The 16,572-nt window shown below is 48.6% G+C and overlaps 1 protein-coding gene across 5 annotated transcripts in view; it reads right to left on the reverse strand.

Annotated features, from left to right (window-relative positions):
* Positions 1 to 12,893: 12,893 nt before the first annotated feature.
* The window catches only part of SPATA6L (spermatogenesis associated 6 like), a 50,522-nt gene continuing 46,843 nt past the window's right edge, over positions 12,894 to 16,572 (reverse strand). For 4 of the 5 annotated variants that reach the window (XM_032307591.1, XM_032307590.1, XM_032307588.1 and 1 more), the window contains one exon: positions 12,924 to 13,033. Coding sequence is in view for 1 of the 5 variants with exons in the window: in XM_032307589.1 (XP_032163480.1) it covers positions 12,991 to 13,033 (43 nt within the window). In the remaining 4 variants the exon portion in view is untranslated. Of the gene's footprint in view, positions 13,034 to 16,572 lie in introns of all 5 variants that reach the window. The other variant, XM_032307589.1, reaches the window with a different exon arrangement.

The following is a 16,572-nucleotide window of genomic DNA, read 5'->3' on the forward strand; positions in this document are numbered from 1 at the left end:
GAACAAGGCAGGGAAAAAGGCTACTGAGCCTGAGTTTCTGGCACGAAGGAAAAGTCTGTTCCGATGCCGTCCCAGGCGGACAGCGGCCCACCCCGTTCTCGGGCAACATCACCTTTTGTAAAGATGACACTCTAAGGCAAATAAAGGTCCTGTTTCTTTTTTCTTTTTTTTTTTTTTTTTTTAAGATTTATTTATTTGAGGCGGGATGGGCAGGAGGACAGGGACAGAGAGCCTCAAGCAGACCCACAACAGGGCTCGATCCCACCACCCTGCAATCATGACTTAAGCCGAAACTAAGAATCAGATGCTTAACCGACGTGATCCAGGTGCCCCAGGTCTAGTTTCTTGGAGGATGTTGACTTGACCATCGGGCCGCAGGCTCCAAGGGAGGGGTTTTCTCCCTGCCAGCTCGAGCGCAGAGGGGACAGATGACGCGACTCCAGAAAAACAAACAGCAGCAGCACCACCGAGCAAGCTCATTTTTATTGACTTGACAAATGTTTGCAAAGCAGTTCCTCTGTGGCCAGCACTGTTCTTAGCAGGGAACAAATATTAACTCATTAAAAATATATATATATTAACTCATTTAATCCCAACCCCACCATGAATAGGGACTGTTATTATCCCTGTTTCTAAAGAGGAGGAAACTGGTCCAAAAGTTCACTTGCCCAGGATCACACAACAGAGATCACCCGGCAGTTTGGCTCCGTGTCCACATTCTCTGCCAGGTGATGAGAGCCAGAGAAGGCCAGGAGTGCTGACTTGAGTTTGAGGGGCCTAAATTCTCAAGACAAACCATCACGATTGTTAACAGCGACCAGGTGTTGACTGTGTGCCCGACACTGTCCTATTTTAGTGCTTCGTGGCACTTATCCTGCTCCACACTCCTATCAGGCAGGTGTTACCGCCCTCTGCTTTCCAGATAAGGGAACTGTGGCTCAGAGAGTGATGGGATTGCCCCAAGTTCACGCAGCTGGGACTCAAACCCGATTCCAAAGCCGGCGTTCCTAACCATCAAGGTGCTGCTTCACTGTGCGTAAAAATTCCACACAAATGGAAAGCAAGGGGAATCAAAAACCTCCCATCCAGGAAGAGCCCAGGTCCAGAGAGCTTTGCCAGTGAATTCTACCAAGTATTTAAAGAATACCAAGAATACAAAAATACTGATTCGAAGGGACATGTACACCCCAATGTTTACAGCAGCATTATCGATGACAGAAACAGACGGGGCGGGGGGGCAGCTGGGTGGCTCAGTTGGTTAAGCATCTGCCTTCGGCTCAAGTCATGATCCCAGTGTCCTGGGATCAAGCCCCATATCAGGCTCCCAGCTCAGCGGAGATTCTGCTTCTCCCTCTCCCACCCCCCTGCTTGTGTGCATGTGTGCTCTCTCTCTCTAGCTCTCTCTCTCAAGTAAATAAAATCTTTAAAAATATATATATAAGCAGAGTTAATGCTTTCAAATTCATCTTCCAAGGCCAGAATTACCCTGATATCAGAGGGAGACAAGGCCATTACAAGAAGAGAAGATTATAAGCCAATATCCCTGATGAACATAGATGTAAAAATCCTCAACAAAATATTAGCAAACTGAATTCAGTAGCTCATTTATTAAAAGGACCATACACTATGATCAAGTGGGATTTATTCCTGAGGTATGAGGATGATTTAACATCCACAAATCAGGAAATGTGATACACCACGGTAATGACAACAAAAGATAAAAATCATATATGGCCATCCCAACAGATGCAGAAAAATCATTCAACAAAGTTCAATATCCTTTGTGATAAACTCTGAACATATAGGAGGAACATACTAATACTACAATGTAATAACAGCCATATATGACAAGCCCACAGATGACATCATACTCGGTGAGAAGATAAAAGCTTTTCCTATAAGATCAGGAACAAGACAACGATGTTCACTCCCACCACTTTTCTTCAACACAGTACAAGAAATCCTAGTCAGAGCAATGAGGCAAGGTACAGAGAAGAGGCATCCAAATCAGAAAGGAAGAAGTAAAATTGTCTGTTTACAGATGACATTATATATAGAAATCCCAAAAGACACCATCAAAAAACTGTCTGAATAAACAAATTCAGTAAACTGATGGGACACAAAATCAATACACAAAAATCAGTTGAGTTTCTATACATTAACAACAAATTATTAGAAAAAGGAATTAAGGAAACAATTCAATTTATACTAGCATCAGAAAGAATAAAATAATTAGGAATAAATTTAACGAAGAGGCTTAAGACCTGTACTTTGAAAACTAAAACACTGATGAAAGAAATTGAAAGAGACACAAGAGAATGGAAAGAAATTCCAGGCTCACAGACTGGAAGAATTAAGATTTTTAAATGTCCATACAACCCAGAGCTTACTATAGATTCAACCCAATTTCCAATACAATTCCAATGGTATCTTTTTTGGAAATAGAAACAACAATCTTCTCTTTCTCTATGAAACCACAAAAGACCTCCAGATAGTAAAAGCAATCTCGAAAAAACTAAAAAACAAAAAAACAAAGATGGAGTCATCACACTTCCTGATTTCAAGCAGTATTACAAAGCTATAGTAATCAAAACAGTATTGGGACAAAAACAGACACAAAGATCAACAAAACCAAATAGAGAGACCAGAAATAAACCCATGTATATATACTCAATTAATTAATTTTTGACAAAAGAGCAGAGAATATACAATGAAGAAAAAATAATCTTCTCAATAAATCAGAAAACTGGATGTCCACACACTGAAGAATGAAACTGGACCCATATCTTACACAACACACAAAATGAACTCAAGATGGGTTAGAGATGGGGCGCCTGGGTGGCTCAATCAGTAAGCACCTGCCATCAGCTCAGGTTATGATCCCAGGGTCCTGGGATCAAGCCCCATATCGGGCTCCCTGCTCAGCAGGAAGCCTGCTTCTCCCTCCCCCACTCGCCTGCTTATGTTCTCTCTCACTCGCTGTGTCTCTCTCTGTTAAATAAATAAATAAAATCTTTTTTTAAAAAATGGGTTAGAGACATAAAGTAAGACCTGAAACTGTCAAACTTCTAAGAAATAAGCATAGGGGAAAAGATCCTTAACATCCACCCTGGCAAGGACTTTTTTGGATTTAACACTAAAAGCAAAGGTTAAAGCAAAAATAAGGGGGGGGGGGCACCTGGGTGGGGCAGTCAGTTAAGCGTCCAACTCTCGGTCTCAGCTCAGGTCTGATCTCAGGGTCCTGAGATCGAGTCCCACCTCAGACCCCACGCTCCGTGGGGCATCAGCTTCAGTCTCTCTCCCTCATCCTCTGCCCCTCCCCACTGATCGCTCTCTCTAAATCAATCTTTTTAAAAAAAATAATAAATAAGTGGGACTACATCGAACTAAAAATCATCACAGCAAAAGAAATCATCAACAAAATGAAAAGGCAGTCTATGGAATGGGAGCAAATATTTGCAAACCATCTATCTGTAATCATAATCACAGGACACAGGAACTCCTACAACTCAACAGCAGAAAGCAACCCCGTTTAAAAACAGGCAAAGGAGGGGTGCCTGGGTGGCTCAGTGGGTTAAAGCCTCTGCCTTCGGCTTAAGATCATGATCTCAGGATCATGGGATCGAGCCCCACACGGGCTCTCTGCTCAGCAAGGAGCCTGCTTCCTACAATCTCTCTCTCTGCCTGCCTCTCTGCCTACTTCTGATCTCTGTCTGTCAAATAAATAAATAAATAAATAAATAAATAAATAAATAAATCTATCCTTTTTTAAAAAATGGGCAAAGGACCTGAATAGACATTTTTCCAAAAAAGCTCTCCAAATGGTCAGGAGATATGTGAAAAGTACTTGACATCACTCATCAAGGAAATGGAAGTCAAACCACAGGGAGAGGTTGTCTCCGATCTGTTAGTATGTCTACTACCAAAAACGTAAGAGAGAACAAATACGTGAGGACGTGGACAGGCGGGAACCCTCGTGCCCTGCTGGGGGGAACGGCAGATGGTGCCGCCACTGTGGGGAACGGCACGGAGGTTCCGCAAGAAATTGAAAAGGAGCTTCCCTGTGATCCAGCAAGCCCATGACTGGGTACGTATCCAAAGGAATGAAATCACCACCTCAAAAAGATACCCGCACTCCCGGGTTCACTGCAGTACAATTCACAAAAGCCAAGACCGGAAAACAACTGAAATGCCCGGGGTGAATGAACAGGAAAAACAAACGCAATATATACACGCAATGGAATAGCATTTGATCTTAAAACCAAAAAGAGGAAATCCTGCCACGCACAACAACGTGGATGAACCCGGAGGGCGTTAGGATGCGACATAAGCCAGACAGAGAAAGAAAAATATACTGTGGGGCGCCTGGATGGCTCAGCCGGTGAAGCGTCTGCCTTTGGCTCAGGTCACAACTCCGGGGTCCTGGGATCGAGCCCCGCATCGGGCTCCCTGCTCAGCGGGGAGTCTGCTTCTCCCTGTCCCTCTGCTGCTCCCCCTGCTTGTGTTCTCTCTCTCACTCTCTCTCTCTGTCAAATAAATAAATAGGGGCACCTGGGTGGCTCAGTGGGTTGAAGCCTCTGCCTTCGGCTCAGGTCATGATCCCAGGGTCCTGGGATTGAGCCGACATCGGGCTCTCTGCTCAGCGGGGAGCCTGCTTCCCTTCCTCTCTCTCTGCCTGCCTCTGCCTACTTGTGATCTCTGTCTGACAAATAAATAAATAAAATCTTTTTTAAAAAAATAATAACTAAATAATATCTTTTAAAAAAAAAGAAGAAGTAGAAGAAAAGAAAAATACACTGCATGGGATCCCGTACGTGGAATCTAAAACACAACAGTCCACTTCCTAGAAACAGAGGAGAATATGGTTTATCGGGGGCTGGGGGGGGGGGGTGGGGGGACCGGGAAGGGCTGGTGAACGGGTACCCGCCTCCATCTGATGTACAACGCGGTCGCTCTGCCTGACAGCCCTGTACTGCCCAACTCATGTTTACTAAGAGCAGAACTTACGAGTTCTCCCCAAACAAAAACTGGAAGAGTAAATACGTGAGGTGAAGGTGTGTTCACGAACTCAGTGACACAGACCCGTCCCCCATGGATACCTGTATCAAATGCTCACACCGTACACTTTAGATACATTACAGTTTTGTCAACTGTACCTCAATAAAGCTGGAAAAACCGCCTACAACGTAAAAAGGGAAAGTATCTACATTTACTTTCCTATTTACTACAAAGTAAAAAGCATGGGAGCATCCAAGTGTCAAGTCTTCACAATTACTCATTTTCCTCCAAGTGTCTGTCCTGTCATTTGTTGGGATCATGTGTCCTCGGGCCGCCCCCTCCTCACTGTCGCACTCCAGCGCGGCCAGAGCGCATGCGTAGCTCCCGCACCTGACCTCCCCTGAGCCCAGACAGTGTGGTCGGACCCGCGCTTCGGGTCACTTTCAGCTCTTTCATTCTAGCCTCATCCTGCCAAGGGTTCTTGCCTGTCCTGAAGCCAGAGGTGGGAAGGCGGCAGGATGAAACCAGGTCCCCTCTCTTTCCTTCCCTTTCTTGCTGGCGTTGCGAGGGTGGACCGCCGTCCTTGGGCTCAGCCTCCCCTTCCTCCCTCTCAGCAGCACCTTAATCCCCTTAATCCCCTGGCTTCTAGCCCCACAGCTCTCCCCAAACTCCACGGTAAACCCAACGCACTTGACCCGAGCTGAAGGCAGACACGTCACTGACCGAGCCACCCAGGCGCCCCCACTGGCCTGTTTTCCACAAGCTCTGCTCCCTGGACTACTAAGACATTAGAGTGCCATCCCGACGTGCTCCCAACATCTGAGTCACCTGAGCAACCTCCTTCGGCTGCTCCCTTCCCTCAGGCCTCACCTCTGCCCACTGCCAAACACACAGGAGCCCCTCAAACATTTGTGGGTTGAATGAACAAACCCCATTTCCTCCTGCTCTCCCTCTCCACGCTCTCCACCAGAAATCCACTCGTTATTATGGCTTCGAGTACCACCTCCATGCAGATAATTACCAAAATGTGGATCCACAAAATCCATGGCCATGCTTGGTGGCTTCCCTGATCTCTGGCCAAATTTCAGGTTCCAATCCCCAGGGTCTACTGAGCATTTCCCTTCCACCTCACAGGCATCTTTTTTCAACTGAGATTGTCCAGAAGCAACACTGTACATTTCTTTTGTGGTCTCTCTTTTCAGAATCAGCAACCATGTTTCCAGGATCCCCCTTATTTCCACAGAAACCTGGCATCATAACAATGTCTTCCCTCTTTGACCTCAAAAGGTTTCAAGTTACGAGGCAGGTCTGTAGGGGCTCCTGCACGTATTTTAATCTCTCCACTGTGGCGGCAGCAGCGGTGACAGCCCCCAAGTGATAGGGCTCCCTCTTTGTGAAATGAGCCGCCCAAGACTTAGCATCTGTTCGGACACGATGACTGGGCGGGGTGCATCCCGCCGTCTTCTCGAATAAGCAACACGTATCTTGTAAGTCTCTAAATTCTATTGATAATAATGAGACCTTCATAGGAGGAAGAAGATTCAGAAGTAACAACATAAGAACCCCCACCTAAATTCAAGAGAAGGCCCCCACTAGCTCAGAGTCCTACTGCCAAAAACACACCATGAAAAAATATATATATATATAGATCTCCCCTGAAATGTTTGACTTGGCCTTGTCTTTTATTCTCAGTCCTGAGTTCATCTCACGGAGGTCACGGCGAATGCAAATCTGTAAGGTAAAGGACGCTGTGTCCTGATGCTGGCAGAGTGATTATTCTCTCAATCAATACCTCATTCCTGATGATTAAGTAATTCACCTCCACTTTGCAGCTCAGCCCTGGCCAGCTGCCTTACAGGAGCCAGGCTCCCCCACCCTGCACCCCGCGCACCATCAGAGCACCGTTAAAATAACTTGCCTGGTTTTTTCTTCCTGTCCCCGATGTTTAATGGCCGCTTTCGTCTCTAGGACCCTCCCACCCAGTCCAGAATTGATGGTCATTTCCAGACTTCTTCAAGGGCTATGTCCTAGCCTCCCTGCCGAGAGGCTCTACCCACTCCCAAACCGCCCTGTATAGGATCATCAGATGAACAGCCTGCCTTTCCATCCCAACCTCTAACGGCTTCGTACTGTCCACAGAACAAATTCTCATACCCAGGGCCTAATATTTAAGCCACTTCAGAAGCTGTCCCTAAAGGATATTTCCTCCTTCTCCGTACACAGATCTCTCATTAGATTCCTCACTTTTCCCAAACCTCTTCTCCACCTGGTCTTCCTACTCCTTGATGTCAAAAACTTCTTGGTCCTCAGCCCCAAGACCTCAACATCTCTAACCCATTATTTCTCACCTCCTGGAACCCAGAGAGATAACAGTACCTCGGTCCACAGTCAGATGCTGCATTATTAACTTGAGACTTGATTACAATATGAGTGCCACAAACTACTGATAATAATTCAGCATCATTATTCGATATTCTTTTTTCTTTTTTTTTTTTTTTTTTTTTTTTTAAGATTTTTTATTTATTTATTTTGACAGAGAGAAATCACAAGTAGACGGAGAGGCAGGCAGAGAGAGAGGGAAGCAGGCTCCCCGCTGAGCAGAGAGCCCGATGCGGGACTCGATCCCAGGACCCTGAGATCATGACCTGAGCCGAAGGCAGCAGCTTAACCCACTGAGCCACCCAGGCGCCCGATATTCTTTTTTCTTAAGATGTTATTATTTAAAGAGAGAGAGAGCAGGGGGAGGGGCAGAGAGAGAGAGAATCCCAAGCAGACTCCACATTGAGCACACAACCCAGTGTGGGGCCGATCTCACAACCCCAAGATCACCACCACCGCTGCAGAAACCAAGACTGGGAATGCTTAACCAATGGAGCCCCTCGGGTGCCCCTCATTATTGGATATTCTTAAATACGAGTCAAAACACATGGCAGTGGACATGATTCAGCTTCAGACCAGCTTTATGTGGCCTCAGAGCCTTTGTTTTCGATCCGAGCTTGGAGACCTGGAACCGAGGTGGAGGGGGTGGGCTTACACTGTCCAGTTCCCCCAGTCCCCGCTGGTTATCTCAAACCCCACTGCTTCGGATGGTCACGAATCCCGCAGTGGAGTCTGCAACGCTTCTGAGAGTCACACAGGCCGCATCTCACGGCCCTAGCAAGTTGAGAGACCCCTGAAGGCACGAGCTCTACCTTCTTCTACTCCTCACAGGGCTCATCACTACCCCACCCCCCAGGGCGCCATACCATACCGAGCACACAGTAGGAGCCTAATAAATGCAAATCGGGTGAGCCCATAGGCGACTGTGGAACTGATTTAGTGAACTATCAGGGCTGGGAGGCCAGGGGACTCCATGAACACAGGGCGGCATCCTCACCCACGCAGAACTTCCCTTATGCAAGGACACGTGACCATCTCCGGATGGCGCTTTCCCACCGCGAACCCAGCACTTCCAGCAACGACCCGGTTACACACAGTCCGTCCCTGCGAGTCACCCCACTGAAATGGCCGTGAGAGTTACCCCCGTCCATGAAACCAACATGTGTCAGTTCCCGGAGGAAAAGGAACAGAGATTTCTCGTTGGGGGCAGAGGAAAGGAGCGGGCTTCCTAAACACGCTATTTACAAACATCACATTCCAGGGATAGGAAATCAGAGCAGAAAGTCTCTCTCGTTGACCTCAACAAGAAGCGGCTGACCTCGTTCCAACGCCTGTCAGGAGAACTTAGTTGCTCTGTCACTCTGCTGGAATGTTCGGAGCTCATTTTTGTAAACGCCTTAGGTTGAATGATCTAGGATGCACAAGCCTTGGGGACAATCAGGTGACAAATCGGAGGTGGCAGAAAGTGGTAGAAAGAATACGAGGTTGAGAGACAAAACAGACCATGATTTGGAAATTGGCTCTGGCACTCATTAGCTCTTCGGAGCCTTGGTATCCTTAGCAAAAAAAAAAAAAAAAGTGGGCAGGAGGCCAAATGCCTTCCACAAATAATGAAACGAGATGCAGATGGTAACAGCTGGTACTTACGGAGGCTTCTTTTGTGCGGGCACCGATACACAGTGCTGGACAGTGACGTCACGAAGCAGATACTGTAATCCTCCAACGTACGTGGACAGACGCTGAGACGCAAAGAGGTTCTAGGTCACTTTGCCCCGGTCACTCACCCAGGACACGGCAGGGCAGGACTGAAATCCAGGTGTTCCCACTCCAGAGCCCTCACCGTGGTGCCCTGGGGAAGCTCCTGGCACCCAACAAAGGAACGAAAAACTGAGGAAACGCAGGCAGCAAGAAGGAAAAAAATGCTTTACTCCACTTCTTCAGTGGGATACCAGGTCTCCCAAAGTTAGATGGTAAGGTCTTTACAAGGCTGTGGCTCTCCCTCAGCGTTGCCTCTGTGGAAGGGACTGGAACAAATCGCCCTCCACACCCATCCAAGCTGGGAGAGCAGGCCGTGACACAGCCCGGCTGGTTCCCAGCCAGTCCCAACCCCGCACGGCCTCCGACTCTCACCTGAGCGCGAACTCTCGGCCTTGCCAGACGGCTCTCTTCTCCCTCTGCCCTTTAAAACCCTACTTCTGGGGGCACCTGGGTTTCGGCTCAGGTGGTGATTTCAGGGTCGGGAGATAGAGCCCTCCAGCGTCTGCTGGAGAGTCTCTCTCCCTCTCTCTGCCCCTCCCACTTGTGCTCTCTCTCTCTCTCTAAAACAAATCTTTTAAAAAATAATAAAGTCCGAATGCGGATGGCTCAGCAGTCTGGCAGCCCCCCAGGGCCCCTTCACCATACCCGGGGCTGGCCTTGGTGGCCCTGAGTGCTGTCAGCTTGGAGTTCCTGATGTTGACGCTTCCCTCCCCAACCCCGTGTGACCCTCCCACTCGGACAAAGCAAATCCGGCCCATATATTGCGGTTATTGCCTGTCTTATCAGAGGCAGAGCTGCAGTCGCGGAGCCACAGACAGCAAGCGAGCCCCAGCAGGAGATTCACAGGCGGATGCGGAGGGCTGATTGTACGCCATGGGCCGCAGGGCACTTTTAAAATAAAGATAAGAAAAATACATACTTACGGGAGTGCTGGAGGCTCGCTCTAAAAGATACAGAATCCCCAGGAGGACAATTCGGACTGGGATCGCCTTAATCTGCTGGAGAAGCTTCGACAACCCACCCCTCCTGGAAATGCCCCTTTGCAGCAAGGAAAAGCTCTAGTCCTCGGCGTGATGACTCTGCCAAACGTCCTCGCCGTGAAGGTGAAACCTAGCATAAGCTCTTTGCTCTCATGAACAAAACAGCCACAGCTGCCCCAGACCCAGGGTGGAGGGGCCAGTGAGAGCAGACCCAAGGAGCCTCGGGGTGAAGTACTTCTCACCGCCCACAAGGTTCCCAGGACCTGGGAACTCCAAACCCGCACATCCCCGGGGGATGTGGGGATGGGTCACCAGCTCAGAGAAGGACAGCAGCACCAGCGGGATCACTGCCACCCGTGGACAGAAGGCAAGTCCTTTCCTCGGGCTGCCCCCAGACAGGCCAGACGGCTCCTTTAAAGGAACTAGTGGAGCAGAGTCACGGCCATTATTAAGAGTGGCCAGGCCTTGGGCGCTAGGCTGAACTCGCACACGTGACCCATCCATCCTCTAAGTTATGCGTTTAAAACCAACCACCTTTTCTTAAGTTAAACGTATCGTGTGCACACTTATTTTTTAAATCTTATTTAGAATTCACGGTCTATAGGTTTCAGTTAACTCTGGTTCAGTCAAGAGACCTTAGGAAAATGGCCGCTTTGCACAGTGGCTTTTGCATGGAGGGCCCAGGACATTTTCCCAGGAGCCTCTGCAAACCCAGACCCCATCACACCTGCTTGGAATATACAGTCCAGGCTTTGACAGATCTGCACCTGTGCAAGTCAGAAAGGAATAACAAACTGAAGCAAGACAGGTGGGAATGTTTTACCATGTTTAATGACACAGATCTTCCCAAAGGAATCCCAATCCCTCACAAAATTATTCACATTCTTATATACCCCAAAAGTAAAATACCTCAACTGCAATCCTGGCCCCAAGGTGATTGCTCAAAATGGAAATAACTCCTTGAGACATAAGAAAGGTAAAATAAGAATAAACAATAGAGTTGACTGATCAGAAAGTGAAAAGAAGATTGATTTGCAGAACAGAAAAAAAAAAGACTTTAAGTAAGTATGGGCATTTAAGATCTGATACCTAAACTGAATTGAGGAATTAGACTCAAACCATTTCAGAAAACCTGAACAGCGACCGTGCCAGCATCTGCTTGAGCCGACTGACCCAGGACGCCAACCCACTGGAATGGGCTTCCTCGAGCAGCTTATGTCCTTTGTAAGAGGTTCTTTTCTGGGCCTCAGGTCAGAGCCTCCACATAACACAGTATTTTTTTTATTTTTAATGATGACTAGACATCAAAATAATGGACAACTGTAGTCTCGGACACCCCCCGAACAGACAAACAGGTGTAATCAAGCATTTGTCTGTTTTCCAAAGTGGATGAAATCCCTGTTATAACACACACACCTTTACTGTGTGGCTGGAAATTGAGAAGAGAATAAATGAACTTTGTTTTATTGTTTTGGGGTTTTTTTTTTCCTCCTTTATTTATTAATGTTGTATTCCTTATTTACCTCACAAACTGATTACTGTGGTCCTAAATGAGAGAAGGAAATTTGACTCTCACTGAATCCTTTAAAAACTAAAAAGGACATAGGGTACGGCCGAGGAAAATGCCGGGTTATAACGCGAAGGAAAGACCAAGGCTCCCGTCTTCAGGCCCCGGCTCTGGGCCCGTCCGCACAGAGACAAACGCGTCTCCAGCCCCACGTGTCCCGGCCCGTCCTCCTCCTCATGCTCCCTCAGTCTGTGTGAACGCGTCCCCAGGTGCCTTCTAGCTCATTTTAAATCTGGTTTTGGCAGTCATGTTTGCAGAGTATATTTACTTAAAGTAGCTCTTTCAGAGAAATATTGGAGGAAGGTTTTGTTCCTCTTATAAATGTATTAAGCCCGGCTGGAAAGGGGGCGGGGGCAGGGGACAGAAGGAGTGGTTTAAACTACAGTCCCAAGAAACCAGGCTCCCCTTACGAATGCATCCCAGAAGGGGAATATTTAGAGCAAGATCTGCGTTCTCCAGATGGAAGGCTCCCTCTTCCAAAGTGGTCAGTGGACTTCGCGTAAATCAAGCCTAACGCTAAAAAAAACAAACCAACCCAAAAAACAGATTTACCGAAAAGAAAATCGGGTTGACAGCCTTTTCCTGGAGGATTTTTGAGGTTATCCCTCTACATAGCAGCTCCCTCTAGCTCCCGTAAGGTCTAAGCTGAGGCAGGAGGGCAGGAAGGCAGGAGGAGGGGGAAGCAGGGGAAAGGGGGGAGGGGCAGAGGGAGGGGAGGGGCAGGGAGGAGGAAGAAGGAAGGAAAATTTTGGAAACTTTCCAAGAACACATCCGGTGGAACACCTGGGCGGCTCAGTGGGTTAAGCGCTGCCTTTGGTCATGACCTCTGCCTTAGGTCATGACCTCGGGCTCCCTGCTCAGGGGGTCTGCTTCTCCCTCTCCCTCTGCCCCTGCACCCACTTGTGCGTGCTCTCTCTGGAATAAACAGTAAGATCTTAACACACACACACACAGTGACACAAAGGAGGAGCACCTGAAAAGGCATCCTGACACTTTCATTAGAATTCCAAACAGGGCTTTCTAAATGAAAAAGCACCAGCCACCCAACTACGGTTATTTTCTGTTGGGAGCCCGAAACACATCGACCGACCAGAACATGAATTCTCCGACTTGACAAGAAAATAGGAGCCCCACACAGGAAACGCTTTAATCCATGACTCTCACCTGGGCACAAATGACTGAGTACAGGGCTTGATTTGGAAGGGGTGAGACATTGGTGATTCGTAACAAAAGCTGTTGTTCCTTTCTCTAAGGACGAGTCCGTGGGCTCCCTGAGTGAGTTGTCCCCGACGCTCCCCCCGCTCTGCTTCAGGGTCGCTTGTGCAGCTGGAAGTTGCACGCGCTGCACGTGCTACAGAGAAAAAGGCAAATGTCAGCACGCGGGGGAGAAGGTGGAGTCACTCGAGCCCAGTCCTGGCGCGCAGCCCTACCTGGGATCGCTGGGGGTCTGGGCCGGCTCTACAGCCGCGGGGAGAGAGGAGGCCGCACTAGGCAGCAGGACCCAGCAGCCCGAGACCTCCGCAAGCTACCAGCCTTCTTTGCATCACACCAGGATGTCTACCTCTTAGTGTTCTCCTGAGGAGTTCACTGCGTCCTGGGCTCACAGTGAATGCACAGAAGCTGGGCTGAACTGTTAAGCCTGCCCCCATCCTGTTCCATGAACAGGATCCTTTTGGGGGGCACGGAGAGAGTCCGTAGAGGATTGGGGGGGTTGGTATTCCAAGTCCCTCATCTCAAGCCGCCTGCAGGATTCTCCATCAAAATGTGCATCAGAATCTCCCAAAGAACATTTTTAAAAATATCCTTTCCAGGGGTCGCCTGGGTGGCTCAGTGGGTTAAAGCCTCTGCCTTCGGCTCAGGTCACGATCCCAGGGTCCTGGGATGGAGCCCCGCGTCAGGCTCTCTGCTTGGCCAGGACCCTGCTTCCCTTCCTCTCTCTCTGCCTGTCCCTCTGCCTACTTGTGATCTCTGTCTGTCAAATAAATAAATAAAATCTTTTAAAAAAGAAAACTCAACACCCAAAGAACAAAAAATCCAATCAAGAAATGGGCAGAGGACATGAACAGACATTTCTGCAAAGAAGTCATCCAGATGGCCAACAGACTCATGAAAAATGCTCCACATCACTCAGCATCAGGGAAACACAAATCAAAACCACAATGAGATACCTCCTCACACCAGTCAGAATGGCTAAAATGAACAAGTCAGGAAACGACAGATGCTGACGAGGATGCAGAGAAAGGGGAACCCTCCTACATTGGTTGGTGGGAACGCAAGCTGGTGCAGCCACTCTGGAAAACAGTATGGAGGTTCCTCAAAAAGCTGAAAATAGAGCTACCCTATGACCCAGCAATTGCACTACTGGGTATTTACCCTAAAGATACAAACATAGTGATCTGAAGGGGCACGTGCACCCGAATGTTTATAGCAGCAATGTCCGCAATAGGCAAACTATGGAAAGAGCCTAGATGTCCATCAACAGATGAATGGATAAAGAAGATGTGGTGTATATCTACAATGGAATACTATGCAGCCATCAAAAGAAATGAAATCTTGCCATTTGCGACGACATGGATGGAACTAGAGGGTATTATGATTAGCGAAGTAAATCAGAGAAAGACAACTATCATATGATCTCCCTGATATGAGGAAATGGAGATGCAACGTGGGGGTTTTAGGGGTAGGAAAAGAATAAATGAAACAAGGTGGGATCGGGAGGGAGAGAAACCATAAAAGACTCAATCTCACAAAACAGGCTGAGGGTTGCTGGGGGTCGGGGGGGTCGAGAGAGGGGAGTGGGGTTATGGACATTGGGGAGGGTATGTGCTATGGTGAGTGCTATAAAGTGTGTAAACCTGGTGATTCACAGACCTGTACCCCTGGGGATAAAAATACATTATATGTTTTTAAAATTTTTAAAAATTAATTTAAAAAATCTTTAAAAAAAAATCCTTTCCAGGCACCACCCAAAGAGATTCCAATTAAATAGGTCCGGAGCGAGGCCCAGGGATCAGGAGTTTTCAGAGCGCCTCCCCCTCCCCCAGTGATTCTAATGTTCATCGAGGACCACTGACCCAGGAATGTGCCCCGTGGTTTGGGTGGCCAGTCACCACCTGTGTCTGTTGGACTGGCGAGACTAGAGGTCCTGGGATGAAGGGAGGGGTGACATCATCCACTGTATCCATCCCCATAAGCCTCCAAACAACAGGCCCCTCCGAGCCGGGACTGAGTCAGAGAGAGGCCCCAGGGTTGGAGTTCGGCATGTGCAGGCTGACCTGCTTTTTGCTTTGTCACACAAGTGAAGGGACCCCAGGGAGAGGAGGTACCACAGCTCCTGCCTGCCCGCTGGGGACAAGTGAGGTTGGAAGCCGTGCCAGCCGCTGCCGTAGGACCTGGAGGCCAAATGAGCTATGACAGAGCAGAAACCAGCTTTCTCATTAATTTCTGGCTTTTTTTTGTTGTTTCTCTCTTGGTTTATTTCCATTTGCTCCTCATTAATTTTAGAAAGGTTTGTGTGCTACAGTTCTTGTCTGCGTCTGAGGACAGAAGCCCTGAGTCCCTTGGTCACCCTCCTAGGAGCACCCCTAGTGTGGTGGCTCCTGCTGGCTGGATGGTGGTGGGACTCTCATGGGCCCGAGCGGGGGCCGTCTGGTCAGTCTCTGCTCCCTTCTTGGGAGGGTTACCCTACGGAAAACCAACCCCGATACGAGGGTTGGAGCAATGAGGTGCTAAGTGGAGGCAGGTCTGGGAGCAGAAGGCAGAGGGCCTGGGTCTGCCTGCGGGACCCGGAGGTGTCACAGAAGGGGGCCCTGGAAGCCTGTCCTTGCAAGCAGAGTCCCCGTGAGCTCATGCCAGACAGGGACGATCAGATCCCACCCTTGGTAAGGATCGTGACACAGAGACAATCACGCCTTCCAAGAGAACTAGGGTTGATCCTGGAGGGAGCAGGAAGTGGTTTATGGGATTTGCGGCAGGGGGGTACAGTTACATAACACGAAATTGTGCTTATGTTTATAAAATTTTAACCATTTCAAAGTATACAAGGGATCATCTACTTTATACCAAAAGTACCAAGTCCCAAAACATCCAGAATAACAAGAAATAGATGTACTCCAACACACACACACACACACACACACCCCCACCGCCCACCCAATTCTTCCACCAGTTCCCTTATCAGACAATCCCTTATCAGACAATCGGGATTCACTGTTTTGGGCTCAAGGATCACTGGCCCTTCTGCGCTAAGGTTTACTGTTCCATTCCCCCCGAGTCTGGAGATCACTAGGAACCCAGGAGAGAGACGTCCGCTCAACAGGGAGCACACAGAGGCTGAGAAGGCACGAGATAAGAACTAGAGCTGCACAGGAGGGGGTCTTTGAGAAAAGCAAGCGGGGGACAAGGGGTGGGAGCCCGCGGGGGCTCCTGCACATGCTCCTCCCAGAGCTGTCTTCCTGACCCCCCAGGGACTCTAGCGGTCCCATCTCAGCAGCCTGATCTCCGTGTTTGCACCCTCCCTGGATTCACGGAGATACTCAGCGTCCTTCTAATCAATGCCCTGTTTGCTTAAGATGAGCTGAAGTCACCTGAGTCTCCTTACAACCACCAACACGTTCACCAACACGGCCCTCCGGCCCTGCCTCACCATGAATGCACCACCCCAATGTGGGGCGGATATTCCAAACCACTGGGTGGGAACTTGTGTCATCAAAGAAACCCATTTTCTGCCTCTTTTTTTTTTTTTCCTGTAAACTCCACCCCCAACATGGGGCTCGAACACCTGACTCTGAGATGGAGGGTCACACGCTCCACTGACTAAGCCAGCCTGGCGCCCCAAGGAAACCCACTTGCTAAGACAGGAGTTGCTCAATTTTTTTCTTCCCTTCTCTG

Source organism: Mustela erminea, chromosome 12, assembly GCF_009829155.1.
Source record: "Mustela erminea isolate mMusErm1 chromosome 12, mMusErm1.Pri, whole genome shotgun sequence".
Taxonomy (NCBI): Eukaryota; Metazoa; Chordata; class Mammalia; order Carnivora; family Mustelidae; genus Mustela; species Mustela erminea.